This window comes from Bison bison, unplaced genomic scaffold (genome assembly GCF_000754665.1).
Source record: "Bison bison bison isolate TAMUID 2011002044 unplaced genomic scaffold, Bison_UMD1.0 scf7180017864177, whole genome shotgun sequence".
Classification (NCBI taxonomy): domain Eukaryota; kingdom Metazoa; phylum Chordata; class Mammalia; order Artiodactyla; family Bovidae; genus Bison; species Bison bison.
In genome coordinates this window covers 893614-910562 of record NW_011494749.1, presented here as the reverse complement: position 1 = coordinate 910562, position 16949 = coordinate 893614, and the positions used below count along the sequence as shown (strand labels likewise).

The 16949-nt window shown below is 38.5% G+C and overlaps 1 protein-coding gene across 1 annotated transcript in view; it reads right to left on the bottom strand.

Annotated features, from left to right (window-relative positions):
- THADA (thyroid adenoma associated) overlaps positions 1-16949 on the bottom strand; it is a 333765-nt gene that overhangs the window by 272649 nt on the left and 44167 nt on the right. Inside the window, exons 18-21 of the mRNA XM_010842320.1 lie at positions 12907-13042; positions 12513-12649; positions 7926-8084; positions 6285-6442 (exon numbers count right to left, since the gene is read on the bottom strand). Coding sequence (XP_010840622.1) covers positions 6285-6442; positions 7926-8084; positions 12513-12649; positions 12907-13042 — 590 coding nt within the window. The remainder of the gene's footprint in view (positions 1-6284; positions 6443-7925; positions 8085-12512; positions 12650-12906; positions 13043-16949) is intronic.

The following is a 16949-nucleotide window of genomic DNA, read 5'->3' as shown; positions in this document are numbered from 1 at the left end:
CTCTTGTTGGGGAGGACAGGCTCTAGGGCACGCAGGCTTCATCGGTTGCGGCTCCCAGGCTTTAGAGCACAGGCTCAATAATCATGGCATATGGGCTTAGCTGCTCCATGGCATGTGGGATCTTACCAGACCGGGGTCAAACCTGTGTCTCCTGCAGTGCAGGAGGATTCTTTACCACTGAGCCACCAAGAAAGCCTCAAAACATTTCTTTTCTCATGGATGATGTCTTTATAAAACATTTTCTTAATAAATAATACATATCTTAGACTTTTTGAAAGGGAATTAAAGTATCAATAAAAATTTTTTCAAAGGCCACTTATTTCTAGTCTTAAAATTAAATTCTAGTCACTAGCTCTTTGGGGAATGGTTTTGGTCACCAATGAAAAGCTATGATAAACCTAGACAGTGTGTTTAAAAGGATAGACATCACTTTGCCAACAAAGGTCCATATAGTCAAAGCTATGGTTTTTCCAGTAGTCCTGTATGGATGTGAGAGTTGGATCATAGAAGGCTGAGTGCCAAAGAACTGATGCTTTTGAACTGTGGTGCTGGAGAAGACTCTTGAGAGTCCCTTGGACAGCAAGGAGGTCAAAACAGTCAATCCTAAAGGAAATCAACCCTGAATATTCATTGAGAGGACTGATGGCTAAAACTGAAGCTCCAATACTTTGGCCACCTGAGGCAAACAGCCAACTCACTGGAAAAGACCCTGATGCTGGGAAAGATTGAAGGCAGGAAGAGAGGGGGATGACAGAGGAGGAGATGGCTGGATTGCATCACTGACTCAATGGACCTGAATTTGAGCAAACTGTGGGAGATAGGGAACGACAGGGAAGCCTGATGTGCTGCAGTCCATGGGGTAGCAAAAAGTCGGACACAACTTAGTGATGAGCAACACTATCTTTTAAAGTTTAGTATATTCTGGTTCTAACTTTCCATAAAACCTACTTCTATAGACAAATTAACATGCTTTATGGATTTACAGGGTGTAAATTTCCACAGGGGACATGCCACGTCTCTAGGCACCTATAATGTAACTACGGACTAAACAGAGGAGCAACATAAATGTTCATCTAAAGCATGAACTCCACAAAGGACAAATGTAAACACATTTTTCATTTGTTCTTTAAATAGTAGAGAGAAATACAATAAAAAACAAAAAGCTAATTCCCTTCACTACAAGTTAGAAAGGCCAAAACAGATTCAAGTATACAGGTGGGACATTTCTACAAAGAGCATGTGCAGTGGTCAAGATCTGGGATTCTGGAGACAAGAAGTCTGGGTTTAGGAGCCCTACTCAGCTTCCTTATCAATACAAGCTAATTATGTAACAGAGTTCCCTGCTCTGTGAAATGGGGATAAAACTAGAACCTACTTCACAGGATTATTCTAAGAAATAAATGAGATTATGCATATAAGCATTTAGCAGAGTACCTGGCAGAGAGTAGCAAGCAATATTGCTAAATGTCAATTTTTGTTTTTATTTTGTGTCATGAGGTAGTGAGACTTAATCCCTAAAACCTTAATTAATTTCCCTAAACCTTCTCTGGTGGCTCAGATGGTAAAGAATCTGCCCGCAATGTGAGAGACCCAAGTTTGATCCCTGGGTCAGGAAGATCCCCTGAAGAAGGGAATGGCTACCCACTCTAGTATTCTTAGGGTTTCCTTGGTGGCTCAGATGGTAAAGAATCTACCTGCAATGTGGGAGACCTGGTTTCGATTCCTGGGTCAGGAAGATACCCTGGAGAAGGAAATGGCTACCCACTCCAGTATTTTTGCTGGTGGGCTACAGTTCATGGGGTCGCAAAGAGTCAGACATGACAGAGTGATTAACATACACATTCATTCAAACCTTCAATTTTACTTTAAGACACAGCCACTTCTTATAACCTTAGGGATGTCAAGAGGAATTTCTAATTCCACTTTGGTTAAATAGAATAGTTCATAAAAGTTTGTAGTATAGTCAGATAACGTTTTACACTGGACATTCTCTACCATTGTGATTTCTTACTAACACCTGGGATTTCTTCAAAGCCCAAACACTGTCCTCCTACATAATGATAACAAAGATGATGGTTTCCTGGTATTCAGGTATCCTCCCATCAGAACGTTTATTCTTTGTCTTCTGGCAAATTCTTAACCGTGTGCCACTTCAACAGTTGCCCTTCAGTCTGACTTTCTGAAATGAAATTCCGTCTTGAATCTCTTACTGCACTTCTAAGCCCTTTGAAGTCAGAGAACCACATATTATATTTCTTAATGTTGCCACAACTCATGTAGTAAGGCAGTCAATATATAGTTGACTAAATGATGTGATTCCACGCTCAACCTCACATCCCAGTAACATAACCGTGCAGCCTGCATTCAGTACAGTTCAATAAATACTTTGAACTGATTTCTAAAAACTAAACTTTGGTAGAAGAAAATACAGAAGCAATCTCTTGAAGACAGATGAATACTAATAAACATATATCCCATTTGTAGATCATTAACAAAAACTGAAACAGAGACAAAAGGCACTGAGGAAATGTGTATGAAAATTACAACAGCATCTAAAGTAGGAGTTTTTTTAATTGCCCATGTCTAATAGTTCAAACAGGTAATTATTTTTATTCATGTGATTTCTGGGGCAATAATTACTAGAAAGGGGAAAGCAGATATTAAAAAAAAAAATTCTACCCAGAAGCTTCTTCTTAGGAATATTAGGAGAAGTATATAAAGAGATGAACTGATGGCCCAGATACAGGAAGTTGTTTAAGAAAATCAGTGGGTACTGGGTATCCAATATCCCATGGAAAGAGGACCAACAGTGTATCAAGCAAAGCTTCCAGCTTAAAGCCCAGACACAAACTAGTCAGGAAGTGGTAAGATAAGGTTGCATGCACTGCTCACTCTTTGAGGGTCTCGACTTACATCCCTCAAAGCTGGTTTTATCTCTGCCTCTCGGACAGGGACCTTATGAAAAGAACCTTTCATTTCATGATTACAGCGCAGGAGGAAGGTCAGACGTGCCTCTGAATGAACACATTTTCCTCTTGCTGAAGTCGTGGAGGACACACTGCTTCATACGCAGTCATCGAGGGAAGGCGCATTTGCTAAAAAGTTCAGTGGCAAGTTACCTGACTATCCACTACTTGCAAAAATCTGGTTGGCTATGGGAAGCTGAGAAAATTAAATTTAAAGAAAGATTAAATGAGCCATGCAGAACAAAGGTGGCACTGTGTCGTGCTGGAACAGAGGCTGGGAAGCAAAAGAATCGGGTTCCTATCCCAGAGTTGCCACACACCAGCTTTGTGATCTTGGGCAAACGAGGTAACATCCAAAGCCTTCAGTCTCCCCTTGTGCAAGGGAGCTGGATAATATCATCTCTGTGATCCTTCCAACGAGGAGTCTGTGAATTATATACTCAGAATTATAAACAAGCACCAGCTCCTCTCCTCGAACAGCAGCAAAAATCCCCAAATTGGAGTTTCACTACCTGCTGGCCTGTTAAAAGCATCTTTATGCATGGGGGATTGAAGTTGTCCAAGGGCTGTCAAATCAGGATGGGCTTCAAGGAGCTGAGTTTCCAAAAGAAATCCAGCCCTCCATTTACATGTGAGACCTCAAATTCCCAGTTGTAATGGAATCCTATTACTTTTTCAGGAGTGAAGGGTGAGTGGGGAACAAGAAAAGCATCAGGCTGAACATCAATATTTCAGGATCTATAGAACAGCTTCCCTCATCCATTGAGAGAAAAGCAGATCATGGTTTTTATGATTCTCAGGAGTAAGAAATCCAAATTCCCAATTTTCACCTCACACAGGGAGCATTCTGTCTGCAAGTCACCTTTGTCTCTGCAGGTCTCTTGCGGTAACATTCACCTACACTGTCGATTCTTAAATCTGTAGCTCTGCCACTATGTGCCCAGAAGATCTGGTGATACTAGGGCATCTATGCCCTCGGAAGGAAGGTAGACTCCCTAGGCCTGGTCCTGCCACTCCAACGCAAACTACATTCTTCTCTGTTGTTTATATTTTTAACTCTTAAAAGTACTAAGTACATGGGAGTATGTTTAAAGGAATTTCATGGAACAAAATTTTACGTTTAAAAGCAGGAATCCTCTATAATACAAATAACATTAATTTCTTGTTGACTTTACGAGTTCATTGTCTATATGCTCCCACACTTTCAGAAGCATTTTTAAATTTTTTTAGAAAAATTAAAATATTTTTAGTAAAATTGAAGGTGATCAAGATTCAAGTTTTCCAAAGAGGGCAGGGTTTCAATGTCAGAAAAGTGCTATCACACACACTCTTGGTCACTCACTCAGTCAATTAAATATTTGTGGGGTTGCCATGTGAATGGCGACATGGAGAAATGACCAGACCTCATTAGAATGGAAATGAATATTTCACAGAAAAACAGGATTCTATTTCTTATTCAAGAAAACAGTTATTAGAAGAGTTCTTTGGTTTGTAACGACCTCTCTTTGTTGTTGTTGTCACATTTTGTCTATTTTACATTATTTTCCAATTTTGTATGGATGAGAGAGTTGGACTGTGAAGAAGGCTGAGCACTGAAGAATTGATGCTTTTGAACTGTGGTGTTGGAGAAGACTCTTGAGAGTCCCTTGAACTGCAAGGAGATCCAACCAGTCCATTCTGAAGGAGATTTCTTTGGAAGGAATGATGCTAAAGCTGAAACTCCAGTATTTTGGCCACCTCATACGCAGAGTTGACTCATTGGAAAAGACTCTGATGCTGGGAGGGATTGGGGGCAGGAGAAGAAGGGGACGACAGAGGATGAGATGGCTGGATGGCATCACTGACTCGATGGACGTTGAGTCTGAGTGAACTCCAGGAGTTGGTGATGGACAGGGAGGCCTGGCGTGCTGCGATTCATGGGGTCGCAAAGAGTCAGACACGACTGAGCGACTGAACTGAACTGAGCTGAACTGAATTCCCAGTTTTAACCTGGATATCCCACATGACTTCGTAAGACTTGGATGTCCTACAAAAGGTGTCAAGTCAAAATGATTTTCACAGGAAGCTTTCAGGTCTTTCTCAGTTACAGTAAAAGTAAAACAATGTTTCCCTTAATTTTCTTTTTTTAAAACACAGGCCAACAAACCCCAAAACTAGATGTTTTAACTTGTCCTTGAAAAGCTGAGAAGTCAAGGGGCTCTCTAGCCCATGTTTACTTCTTAGTGAGATGGTGAACATCAGTGAAGTAATCATTAATCATAGCTGGATTCCTCAGCAAAGATGTTGGCATTGGCACTCTAGCCAGTAACCAGCAAGGACTGCAAGGAACGCTGGGACACTAACGCCTGTTTGATTTGGAAGAGAATACAGAACATGATGAAGCCGGCAGCGTCCTGCTCCCCTTCACCGCTCTCCATCTCAGAGCCTTGCAACATCACATGCCCAGCTGTTAACCAGATGCGAGCACATTAGCCACAGCGAGTGTGAGAATAAAAATATTAGCATTATTTCCATGGTACTGGTCACATGGTTATTATAGAAATAATCAGCATTAGCATACTACAATATTTGTTTTGTTCTTAGATGTCGTAACACCCTACGGGAAAAATTATCTTTATTTGAAAAAGGTTAAAAATGAAAGTACATGTTATATATCTTTGCTGGAAAATGGTGGGAAATGGATTTGTTGAAACCATATGGAAAGGAAGAGGGAATCAATTAAAAACAGAAATCTAATAAATCTAAAATATTTCCAAATGAAATGCTTGTGGTAAGCTAATTTCTTGTAAACACTGCACTCAAGTCCCTTGAACAGTCCCAGATGGTGAACTAACTTTGTGGTCTTAAAATAAAAGTCAGCCAAAAAAACCAAAGTAACTATATAACTTTATCATCAATGCAGAGAGAACCATGAGATCCATAATTAACCTATATATGTATATATTTTTTTCTTTCCAAAATTTAAGAGGTTTGTGGAGTTTTCCTAAAGAGACGATTTCATTTAAATTTGAAGTTTGTGTGTATTCAATGGAGAAACAAAAATTCAAACGATAATACTGAAGTTAAAAGTGAGGTAAGAGCTAAAATTATGTATATAACTTAGAAAAATAAAAACATTTCTAAAAATGCCAAAGTTTGGAAATGTATTGCAAGGTCCAGTTTCTACACATTAGTGAACCTTCTTCAGCTGACATCTGTTAAGATTTTATTCAAGAAAAATGTTTCCAAAAAAATTTGTTTAAGTTGGGTTATAAATAAAAGTTTGGGATATATGCTTTGACCAGAGATTATACCAAGCGGGATCAACGCCTACCCTACCTGCTCCACCGTCAACAGTCCATCGGGGGACTCTGGCACAGACCGCATGGGTAGAAGCTGGCACAGCGAGCCTAAGAGTAAAGCAACTTCCTTCATGCTTCTCCAGCAACACACCAGCACCATCTGAGCAGTTACGTCACATGTTTTTCCTTCTTTACCTTAAAAAAATAAAACAACTATTGCAACACTAGACACTTGATTACTCACATCCCAGGTTTCTTAGAACAAGCTTGTTCATAATTTCCCCAAGAATAATCTGTTTGAACAAACCAATCTGTCATATACTATATTTATTCAGGAGAAAATAACTAACACTTGTCCGGCATGTGCTATGGGCCGGAATCACCCTCTAAGTATTTTCTTTAATATAGCCATATTCAAGGTAAAATAAAAACAGTAGTCTTCTAAAACCAAACCCTAACTTTTGGAAATTAATGGAATCAACTCTTTCCACCTTTCAGTCATCCATAAAATACGACTATAATAAATATACTTTACTATTTGTTTCAGTGGGGGTGGTTGCTACGTCAGTAGAATAACAGGATACGACTTTCCTTTCAAAGGAATATACAAATTATCTTTTTAAATATACTTAAATTCCATAGTCAATTAGCTATAATCTTTACTCTCTTTTTCTAGCTTTAGGAATATTTTTGTACTGACATTAAAAAAAAAAATCCAAAACAAACTATTAAATTTAAAAGGTAAGTTAACAAAATAATCTCTTTAACATAATCCCCTTTGTCTTTTAAAAGTCTGCTAAACTCAAAGGATAATGTGTCAATACATACACTTAAATACAGCAAATAGGTCTGAAACATATACACTAAGAAGGGAAGAAGTAGGATTGGAGAGGAAATAAGGAAATGGGAAAAAAAATAAAATTAATTTGTTTTTAGCTTGCATTTACCTCTGAATTATTTGAAACGATTACAACAAGCATACATTTATATAATTTTTTAAAAAACAGAGAAATTTTTACAAGACAATATCCCCATCTAGTGGAGAATGTAGAATATGTTCTAAACCAATAAGATATTACTGCTTCTGATAACTTTTTATAGCATTGAAGAAAATTATAAAAGAATAACTGAGAAAACAAACAGTAAGAATTCAAATTCTGAAGTCCTGGTGCAAAAGAGTCGCTCACATTTTATTTATTTATTTATTTATTTTTGCAATTTTTATTTTATTTTATTTTATTTTTAAACTTTACATAATTGCAAAACTAATACAATTATGTAAAGCTCACATTTTAATAAGTCACAAATTTGTTTCCTTTAAAAGGCTGCCTGACTGTAAGGACGCTCACAGCATCAGACCATACTGCTGGGAGAAGCGGACTGCTGCCCAAACCCAAGTTCACTGTGCATCACTGTTCTACATCACCTGGCTGTCAAGAGAGGTTTCAGGACTCAAAGGCTTTTTGTTGAAGCACCTTATACGCTGGACTGGGGCACACCAATTTCTGGTAAAAGTTTTATAAACTCATTCCCCAAAATAAATCATTATAAGCTCAAAAAAGACCTTATTTTCTCCACAGTCCTGCATACATCTGCAGCCCCTGATTTACTACAGGAAAAGAGCATTTTGCACATTTTGTCCCTTAAATATTGACTCCAGTACTGATTTTACATATACCTTTGATTTCTGCAGAAGTATCAATATTCGGTACACTGGCACTCAAGTCCTCTAAATCAAAGCTACCACATTCTTTCAATATTTTGGCTCGACTGAAATAATCGTTAGTATCTCGTGGCTGAATCTCATTCAGAATCCTGTGCAAGCGGCTTGCTGACTCTAAGGGAGAAAGACAAGATTACATAAAACCCCAGTTCCATATCAGATGCAGGTATCCCTTGAGGGTCATTTGCCCTCAAAAATTTTGTAGCTTTTAATTCTTTTTTTTTTTTTATTTTATTTTTAAACTTTACATAATTGTATTAGTTTTGCCAAATATCAAAATGAATCCATCACAGATATACATGTGCTGATTAGCACTATAAGAAGGGACTTGCAGGGTGGATAATGTAAAAATTACTTATATAAAGTCTTCATGATACTTGAATGTACTTTGAAAATACGGTGAATATTTTAAGTAGGGTGAAGACTGGACCAAAAAACACAACAGAAACTGTCCACAGACAAAAGCTGCCATCTGACGTGGCTTTTCTTAGTGTTGTCTAAGAATCTTAAACACAGCACTCAAACAGATGAAGGAAGAGCAATATACTTCAATGAATTTTCTTTAAACAGGTAAGAAACCCCATCACCTACAAAAACAATCTTTTCTAGCCCAGGAATATTATAAAAACTCCATAGCTGACTTTGAGATGCATATGCAATATACTGCTTTCTAAGTAAGACTTACAGTCCTACTATTATATTTAACTTCATTTTTATTTTGTAAGCACTCACTGGACTAGGGAATGTAAACTCCATGAATGCAAGACTTTGTTCACTGTTGAGTTGCTAATGCCTAGAATAGAAACTGCCTCATAGAGGTTCAGTAACATGGGCTGAAGGAATTTATGGATGACTAGGTAATAAAGTGCTAGCCAGGCTCAGATTTTTTTAAGGAAAATAACAACAGGTAACAGGAAACCAATTAACAAATCAAAAGAATGAGTATTTACTGTATACCTATTACACATACTCATATTTTAAGTTTTATAGGAAATACAAAGACCCAAACTGCTCTTGTAGTGATTCAGCCAACATCTTATGTTCACTCGTGGCTTCCGTGAAATTTTGCCCAAAACAAATTTTGATGGCCATGAAAAAAAAACAGCACTGGCCCCAAAACAAACCACAGAAAGACTAAGAAAAAACAGAGGGATAACCAGAATAAAATTTTAAGAGCCCCACTCATTCATTTTTGTGGCATTCAGGGGAGACTTTTACCAAAAAATTCAGAATGCACAGTAGATAACATGGGGAAGATACAAGAAAAATGGAGACAATCAGAGGAAAAAAGAAAATGCAAAATTAAGGAAAAGTCAGTGAACTATAGACAGTTTTTAAGTTGAAGATATTTAAAAACTTTAATACAAACAGAATTTTGGCATACTCTGAAGGCCCTACCCATAATTGGTGACAAACATTCCAAATTTCTCATCCAAAATATATTGGTACTTGCCTGATCCAAATATTAGCTATCAGACTGGATGGTCTTTATTCCTATGCACTGCTTAAGTAGGAAAACTAAACCAAAAAGTTTTAGTATTTAGTCTATCAGCCAAAATAAATCTATATCTTATTAGTATCATAAACTGGGGCTTCACTGGTTTATCAGCTGGTAAAGAACGCGCCTGACAATGCAAGAGATGCAAGAGACGTGGGATCAATCCCTGGGTGAGGAAGATACCCTGACAAAGGAAATGGCAACCCACTCCAGTATTCTTGCCTGGGAAATCCCATGGACAGAGGCGCCTGGCAGGCTATAGTCCATGGGGTCGCAAAGAGTCGGACAATGACCGAGCACACACACATACATCATAAACCATCACCAACCTGCCAGCTCATTTTCAGTAAAGAACAAAACATAACATTTTCTATGCAAGCACACAATTCTAGGTTCATTATCAGTGCAAAGTATTATATAATTCAGTGTGTGTTTATGATATACTCAGTGTATTTTTAATATAAGCCTCTCATCTGTGTTCCAAAATGCACTCACCAACTTTATTTCAACATGAAATACAAATCTACTTCATGATTTTCTAAGTGTTCAAAAAAACACTTTGTTAGTATATATCCTTAACACTTCTGGCCTGTTGTAGTATGGGTCCAGTAATCCCCTCCCTTATCCAGGTTTCAGTTATCCTTGGTCAACATGATCTGAAAATATTATATGGAAAATATCAAAAATAAAGAAATTACAAGTTTGAAATTGCATGCCATCCTTAATAGAATGATGAAATCTCACGCTGGCCCTCTCCATTCCACCTAGGATAATCAACCATCAACATCATCTGCAAGCTGACGTCCAACCATCAACATTTTCAGGGCTTGATGATCCAGGAACACTGATACAGGTAATCCTCTTCTAAAGTATCACCAGGTGGTCAATCGTGATAGAAGGAAAGTTATGACCAACCCAGATAGCATATTCAAAAGCAGGGACATTACTTTGCCAACAAAGGTCCATCTAGTCAAGGCTATGGTTTTTCCAGTGGTCATGTATGGATGTGAGAGTTGGACTGTGAAGAAAGCTGAGCACCAAAGAATTGATGCTTTTGAACTGTGGTGTTAGAGAAGACTCTTGAGAGTCCCTTGGACTGCAAGGAGATCCAACCAGTCCATTCTAAAGGAGATCAGCCCTGGGTGTTCATTGGAAGGACTGATGCTAAAGCTGAAACTCCAATATTTTGGCCACCTCGGCGAAGAGTTGACTCATTGGAAAAGACTCTGATGCTGGGAGGGATTGGGGGCAGGAGGAGAAGGGGACGACAGAGGATGAGATGGCATCACTGACTCGATGGACATGAGTCTGAGTGAACTCCAGGAGTTGGTGATGGACAGGGAGGCCTGGTGTGCTGCGATTCATGGGGTCGCAAAGAGTCGGACACGACTGAGCGACTGAACTGAACAAACAGTGAGTCACAATGCGTATGCCATTCATCTCACTTCACCTCATCACACAGGCATTCTATCATCTCACATTATCATAAGAAGAAGGGGTGAGCTCAGTACAGTAAGATATTTTGAGAGAAAGAGAGACCACGTCCACCTAACTTTTACTACAGTATGCTGCTATAATTGTTTTATATTATTATTGGTTTGGGGTTTCCCTGGTGGCTCAGGTGGTAAAGAATCTGCCTACAATGCAGGAGACCTGGGTTCAATCCCTGAGTCGGGAAGATCCCCCAGGGAAAGGAATGACAACTCACTCCAGTATTCTTTCTGGGAAATGCCATGGTCAGCAGAGCCTAGCGGCCTACAGTTCATGGGGTTGCAAAGAGTTGGACACGACTGAGTGACTAACGCTTACTATTACTGGTTATCACTGTTAACCTCTTACTGTGCCTAATTTGTAAGTTAAATTTTATAAGTGTGTATGTTTAGGAAAAAACATGTTATCATAAGTATGGGTACTATCTGCATTGTCAGGCATCCACTGGGGGTCTTCGAACATCTACCCCTAAGATAAGAGGGGACTGTTGCATACATATGCCACTAGGACATTGCAGGCGTTGAATTTAGTTCCTATACTTGCAGTAATTGTTTATTCATTATGACAACTATTCATTGGATATCTACTTCTACCAGGCATTGTGCCGAGTGCACGGGAGGAAATCATAGACAAAACTCCCGGTTAAATTGCAACAACTCCAATGAAGGAGAAATCTATGGGAAGGGGAGAGTGCTAACAGACAAGACTGGCAGGGCAATAGGAATGAAATTATTATAGAACCTAGCCACTAACATGTTTTAAATAAACAGGAAGGGGGATGGGCAGAGCACAAGGCTTAAGTAAAGATAATGCGTAACATGATAAATGATATGACTAGAAAAGATTACTTTGGACGTAGTAAAAAGGAAATGGAAGGAGATGAGAGTAGATGTGGGGAAACAAGAGAGGATAAAAGCCTGCAGTAAGGTAAGAAGATGCAGATAAAAGAAGAAGAGATGTAGCAGATATTTAAGGGGCACCACTGAAAGAACGTGGAGATAGGCTAGATAGGAGTAAAGGGGAGATGTCGGGCAGCCCTAGCTCCTGACTTGCACAAACAGGTCTCTGGTAGAACAGTTTGCAAAGATAAAAGAGGGGAGGGAAAGAAAGATGAAATTTCATGAGTTCAATTCTGGACATTCTGAGCGTCTCTTCCAATTTTTTTTTTTTTTTTCATTTAAATGGCCTTTGTGTCCAGTGGTCTTTGCCTATCCCAGATTCCCAACAAGCTGCCTTCTCTACTGAACCCCATCAACTGCTCTCTAATTTATACGGCCCGCTTCCCCAGTCCCAACCAGAATACAAACCTGATAGGCTGTATTCTGAAATGACAATATTATAAAATCCAATTTACCCCGGAGAAGGAAGCACCTTGCTGACCACCTGACTATTTATTTACCTAGGTAATTTTTTTATAGTTAAAAAACATTACCCAATAGGCGGAAATATCACCAGTCATAATAATAATGTCTTTGTCCCCCATTTAACCTATCTCTCTGAAGAAATGAGTAAGGGAAAAAACACAGTAATTCTAGCTTTTTCCGTTTACTGACCTGCATCAGTGTCATTGGGGATGAGGCCTTCTGGGGAGGAGCTCTGAATGACTGGAGACACCACGGCCGAGAGCCTATAGGAGGTCACAAGGAGCTTCTCCACCACGGGTCTCCACTCACTCACCAACTGCAGGCTGCTGCAACAAGGATGTGAGAGGAATTTATACGAAAAGCCAAAACCACATTTTCAAGATGGAAACAGACAAAAGGGATCAAAGGAATTTGGGTTTCAAAATCATGCCATCCATGAAATATGTAAGACACAAAGTATATGTATATATGTTTTCATTTTTAATTATCTTTAAGGCAATATGTTCCTTTCCCAAGACACATTCCAACAGGAGTTTAAAGCTCAGAAGTGAGTATTCAGGAGACGACAGGGGGATATACTTACTTCAGAGGCAGCTTTCGCAAAGCTCCTGTTATACAGTGGACCCGCCCATACATTGGAAATGACGCTGCTGCCTGAAGCAGAGAATTTTCAGCCCGAGATACTTCTTCCTCAAGATTTTCCAACAAGCATTTGATAACTAAAAAATGCAAAACAAAACAAAACCCACCAAAATAACACCAGTTTAAAAACACATTTACAAATCTGTGCACAGCAGAACAGTTCCCACAAAGACATCCAACTCAACTGAATTTTATACTAGAGGTTTCTGAATGAAAAAAGAGATTATCCAAGCTTATCCAGCCTGTTCTCCATTTCCAGTTAAGGCAGAACCCATGTCTCTGCCCTGACTTCCTGGATCCATTTACAGCATTCATTCTGGATCATTCCTCCTAGGCATCCTATATCTGGGTTAGCAAATCCCAGGCCCATATGCCATGCGCTACTGGATGCTTGGGGCTGGTGCACTGGGACGATCCAGAAGGAGGGTATGGGGAGGGAGGAGGGAGGATGGTTCAGGATGGGGAACACAGGTATACCTGTGGCGGATTCATTTCGATATTTGGCAAAACTAATACAATATTGTAAAGTTTAAAAATAAAATAAAATTTAAAAAATAAAATAAAATAACGGCTTTATTGAGCTATGACTCACACACCATACAATTTATACATTCAAAGTGTACAAGTCAATGGTTTTTAGGATATTCACAGCTATGTGCAAAACCCACCACCGCAGTGAGTTTTGGAACATTTTAATCTGCCCCCCTCAGAAAAGCTTTACCCACTGCCAGACACTCCCTTCCCTGTGCCTCTCACCTCCCTCAGCCTAGGCCATCACTTGCCTGTTTTCTGCCTATTCTGGACACAACCATATAAATCTAATCATACAATATGTGGCTTCTTTCAAAGTTCATCCATGTTATAGCATGTATATTTCATTACTTTAAACAGCTGAATAACAGTCCATTGCATGGATAAACCACATTTTATTTATCCGTTTATAGACATGTGAGTTGTTTCCACTTTTTGGCTATTATGAATCATACTGCTATGAACATTCACACACAATTTTTGTCCGGACACAGTTTTTACTTTTCTTCACTAAATGCCCATAATGGACTGAATGTCTGTGTCTCCTTGCCCTTGCCCCAAACTCATGTTGAAACCCTCACCCTCATTGCAATGGTATTCAGAGGTAGCATCTTTAGGAAGTAATCAGGTTTAGCTAAGGTCATGACAGTGGGACCCCCATGATGGGATTAGTGTCCTTATAACAGGAGGAGGAGAGACCAGAGCTTGCTCTCTCCTGCATGAGAGAGCAGACTGAGAAGACTGCTTTCTACAAATCAGGAAGAGGGTTCTCACCAGGAACCAAATCACTTGACCCTGTAATCTTGATCTTCCCAGCTGCCAGAACTGTGAGAAATAAATGCCTGTTGTTTAAGTTATCCGCTCATGGTATCTTGTTAAAGCAGCCTGAGCTGACTAAGACAATGTCCAAGAGAGGAACTGTGGAGTCATATGGAAATTCTATGTTTACCCTTTCGAGAAACTAGACATCTTTTTCCAAAGGGGCCAGACCAGTTTACATTCCCATCAACAGTCTGTAGGAGAGATCCATTTTTTCTGAATCCTCATCAACACTAGTTATCACCTATTTTTTTTTAAATTATAGCCATCTTACTGAGTGTGCAGTACTTCCTCATTGTGATTTTGATTTGCATGTTCCTAACAGCTAAAGGGAGAAGGCAATGGCACCCCACTCCAGTACTCTTGCCTGGAAAATCCCATGGACGGAGGAGCCTGGTGGGCTGCAGTCCACGGGGACGCTAAGAGTCGGACACAACTGAGCGACTTCACTTTCACTTTTTCAGTTTCATGCATTGGAGAAGGAAATGGCAACCCACTCCAGTATTCTTGCCTGGAGTATTCCAGGGATGGGGGAGCCTGGTGGGCTGCCGTCTATGGAGTCGCACAGAGTCAGACATGACTGAAGCGACTTAGCAGCAGCAGCAACAGCTAAAGATGCTAAGCATCTTTTCATCCACTTATTGTTTATATTCATGTTTTTTGGAGGAATATCTATTCAGATTCTTTGTCTGTTTTTTAATTTGGTTATATCCTTTTATTAGTGAGTTGTAAAAGTTCCTTATATATTCTAGATACAAGGCCCTTAACAAATAAAATTATTTGCAAATATTTTTCCCACTCTACAGGTTGTCTTCTAACTTTCTTGTTGGCATCCTTGACACACACAAGTTTCAAATTTGTGTGTCAAAGTGTCAAAATCCAATTTATCTACTTTACTCAAGATCACAAAGATTTACACCTAGGTTTTATTCTAAGAGTTTTATTGTTTAACTCTCGCATGTAGCTCTTTAATCCATTTTAAGCTAATTTTTGCATATAGTATGAGGTACTGCGTCAAATTTTGTTCTTCTGCATGTGGACATCCAGTTATCTAGCAGAGTGGATGTCTCCCCTCACCATTCAGGAGAGGGTTATATTTTAAGTTTCAGAATTGTGTATAACCAGTAAATTATTCATATTTAGAAAATTTAAAGAATTCCCAAAAATCATTTGGGGAAAGACAAACAACCCCACATAAAACTGAACAAATGGCATGAAAATGCATTTCATAGCAGGGGTGGAAGTGAATGGCTTATAAACATGTAAAAAGATGCCCAATTACATTAGTAATCAGGAAAATGCGAGATGAAACCACATGAGACACCATTTGATATTCTGCAAATTTTTTAAATCTGATAATAGCAAGTTATAGTGATGCACTACAATTCTCATAATTTATTGGTGGGTGGGAGTGTAAACTGAAAATCTACTTGACATCACCTAGTAAAGTTGAAGATGCATATATTTTATGACTAGGCTACTTTTCTGTTTATCATAAACTCTTAGACATATGCCTTAGAAGTTATATCTAATAACATAACAAGAATAACAAGCATTTCACATTGGCATTACTTATATAGAAAAAAGAAGTTCATCAATAGGAGAATGCTTTAATACATTGTAGTAAATTTGTATAATATATATAGGACTATATAATATTCATAATCATGTATTAATAAAAGAAAATATAATATATAAATAGGTAGTAAAATCTTGGTAAAAGCAAGACAAAAGATTAATATTAAACATAGGGCAATAATTAGAAGGTGGGAGGAGGGAACTAGGATAAGCAAGAGGCTTCAACGCTATGGGTGCACTACACTACTTAAGCTAGGTGTTATCACCTAGCTTGTGATATCACAAGCTTGGGATACCTTGTGAAATTTTTATACTATTACTATTTAGATTCTATATATATATGTATTCTATATATATACTTTTTATGTTTTAAATATTTTATGAAATTTTAAAATGTCTTGGATTTAAAAGCCTCTTCATGAAGCATGAACTCCCCAGTTCACCCCAGTTGTAGACCTCGTCTTATCATCTTATCAGGGTCTCCTCTGGAACCCGGCCCTGAAACAATTAGAGTTGGGCACATGTCACCTTCCATGGCAACGTCATCTCTCTGTGCCAAGCTCTATGGCTACATCTCTACCAGAACTATCTATGGCTCCTAATTCTCTCCCATTATTAGTTCTCTTTTTCGTGGCTTTTTCCACCATTTTAGAACTCTGTTCACCTTTCTTTCTAGATCTGACCTTTGTTTTACTTAATAAAATTCCTATCTGTCTGTATTTATAGTACAATTCCAAAATGAAGACTCAATAGGATAAAATAACCTCCAACAAATATTTGTTTAAAATCATTAGGTCTATCCACCAGAAAATTACTAGAAATAATCAATGACTATAGTAAAGTTGCAGGATATAAAATCAACACACAGAAATCCCTTGCATTCCTATACACTAATAATGAGAAAACAGAAAGAGAAATTAAGGAAACAATTCCATTCACCATTGCAACGGAAAGAATAAAATACTTAGGAATATATCTACCTAAAGAAACTAAAGACCTATATATAGAAAACTATAAAACACTGGTGAAAGAAATCAAAGAAGACACTAATAGATC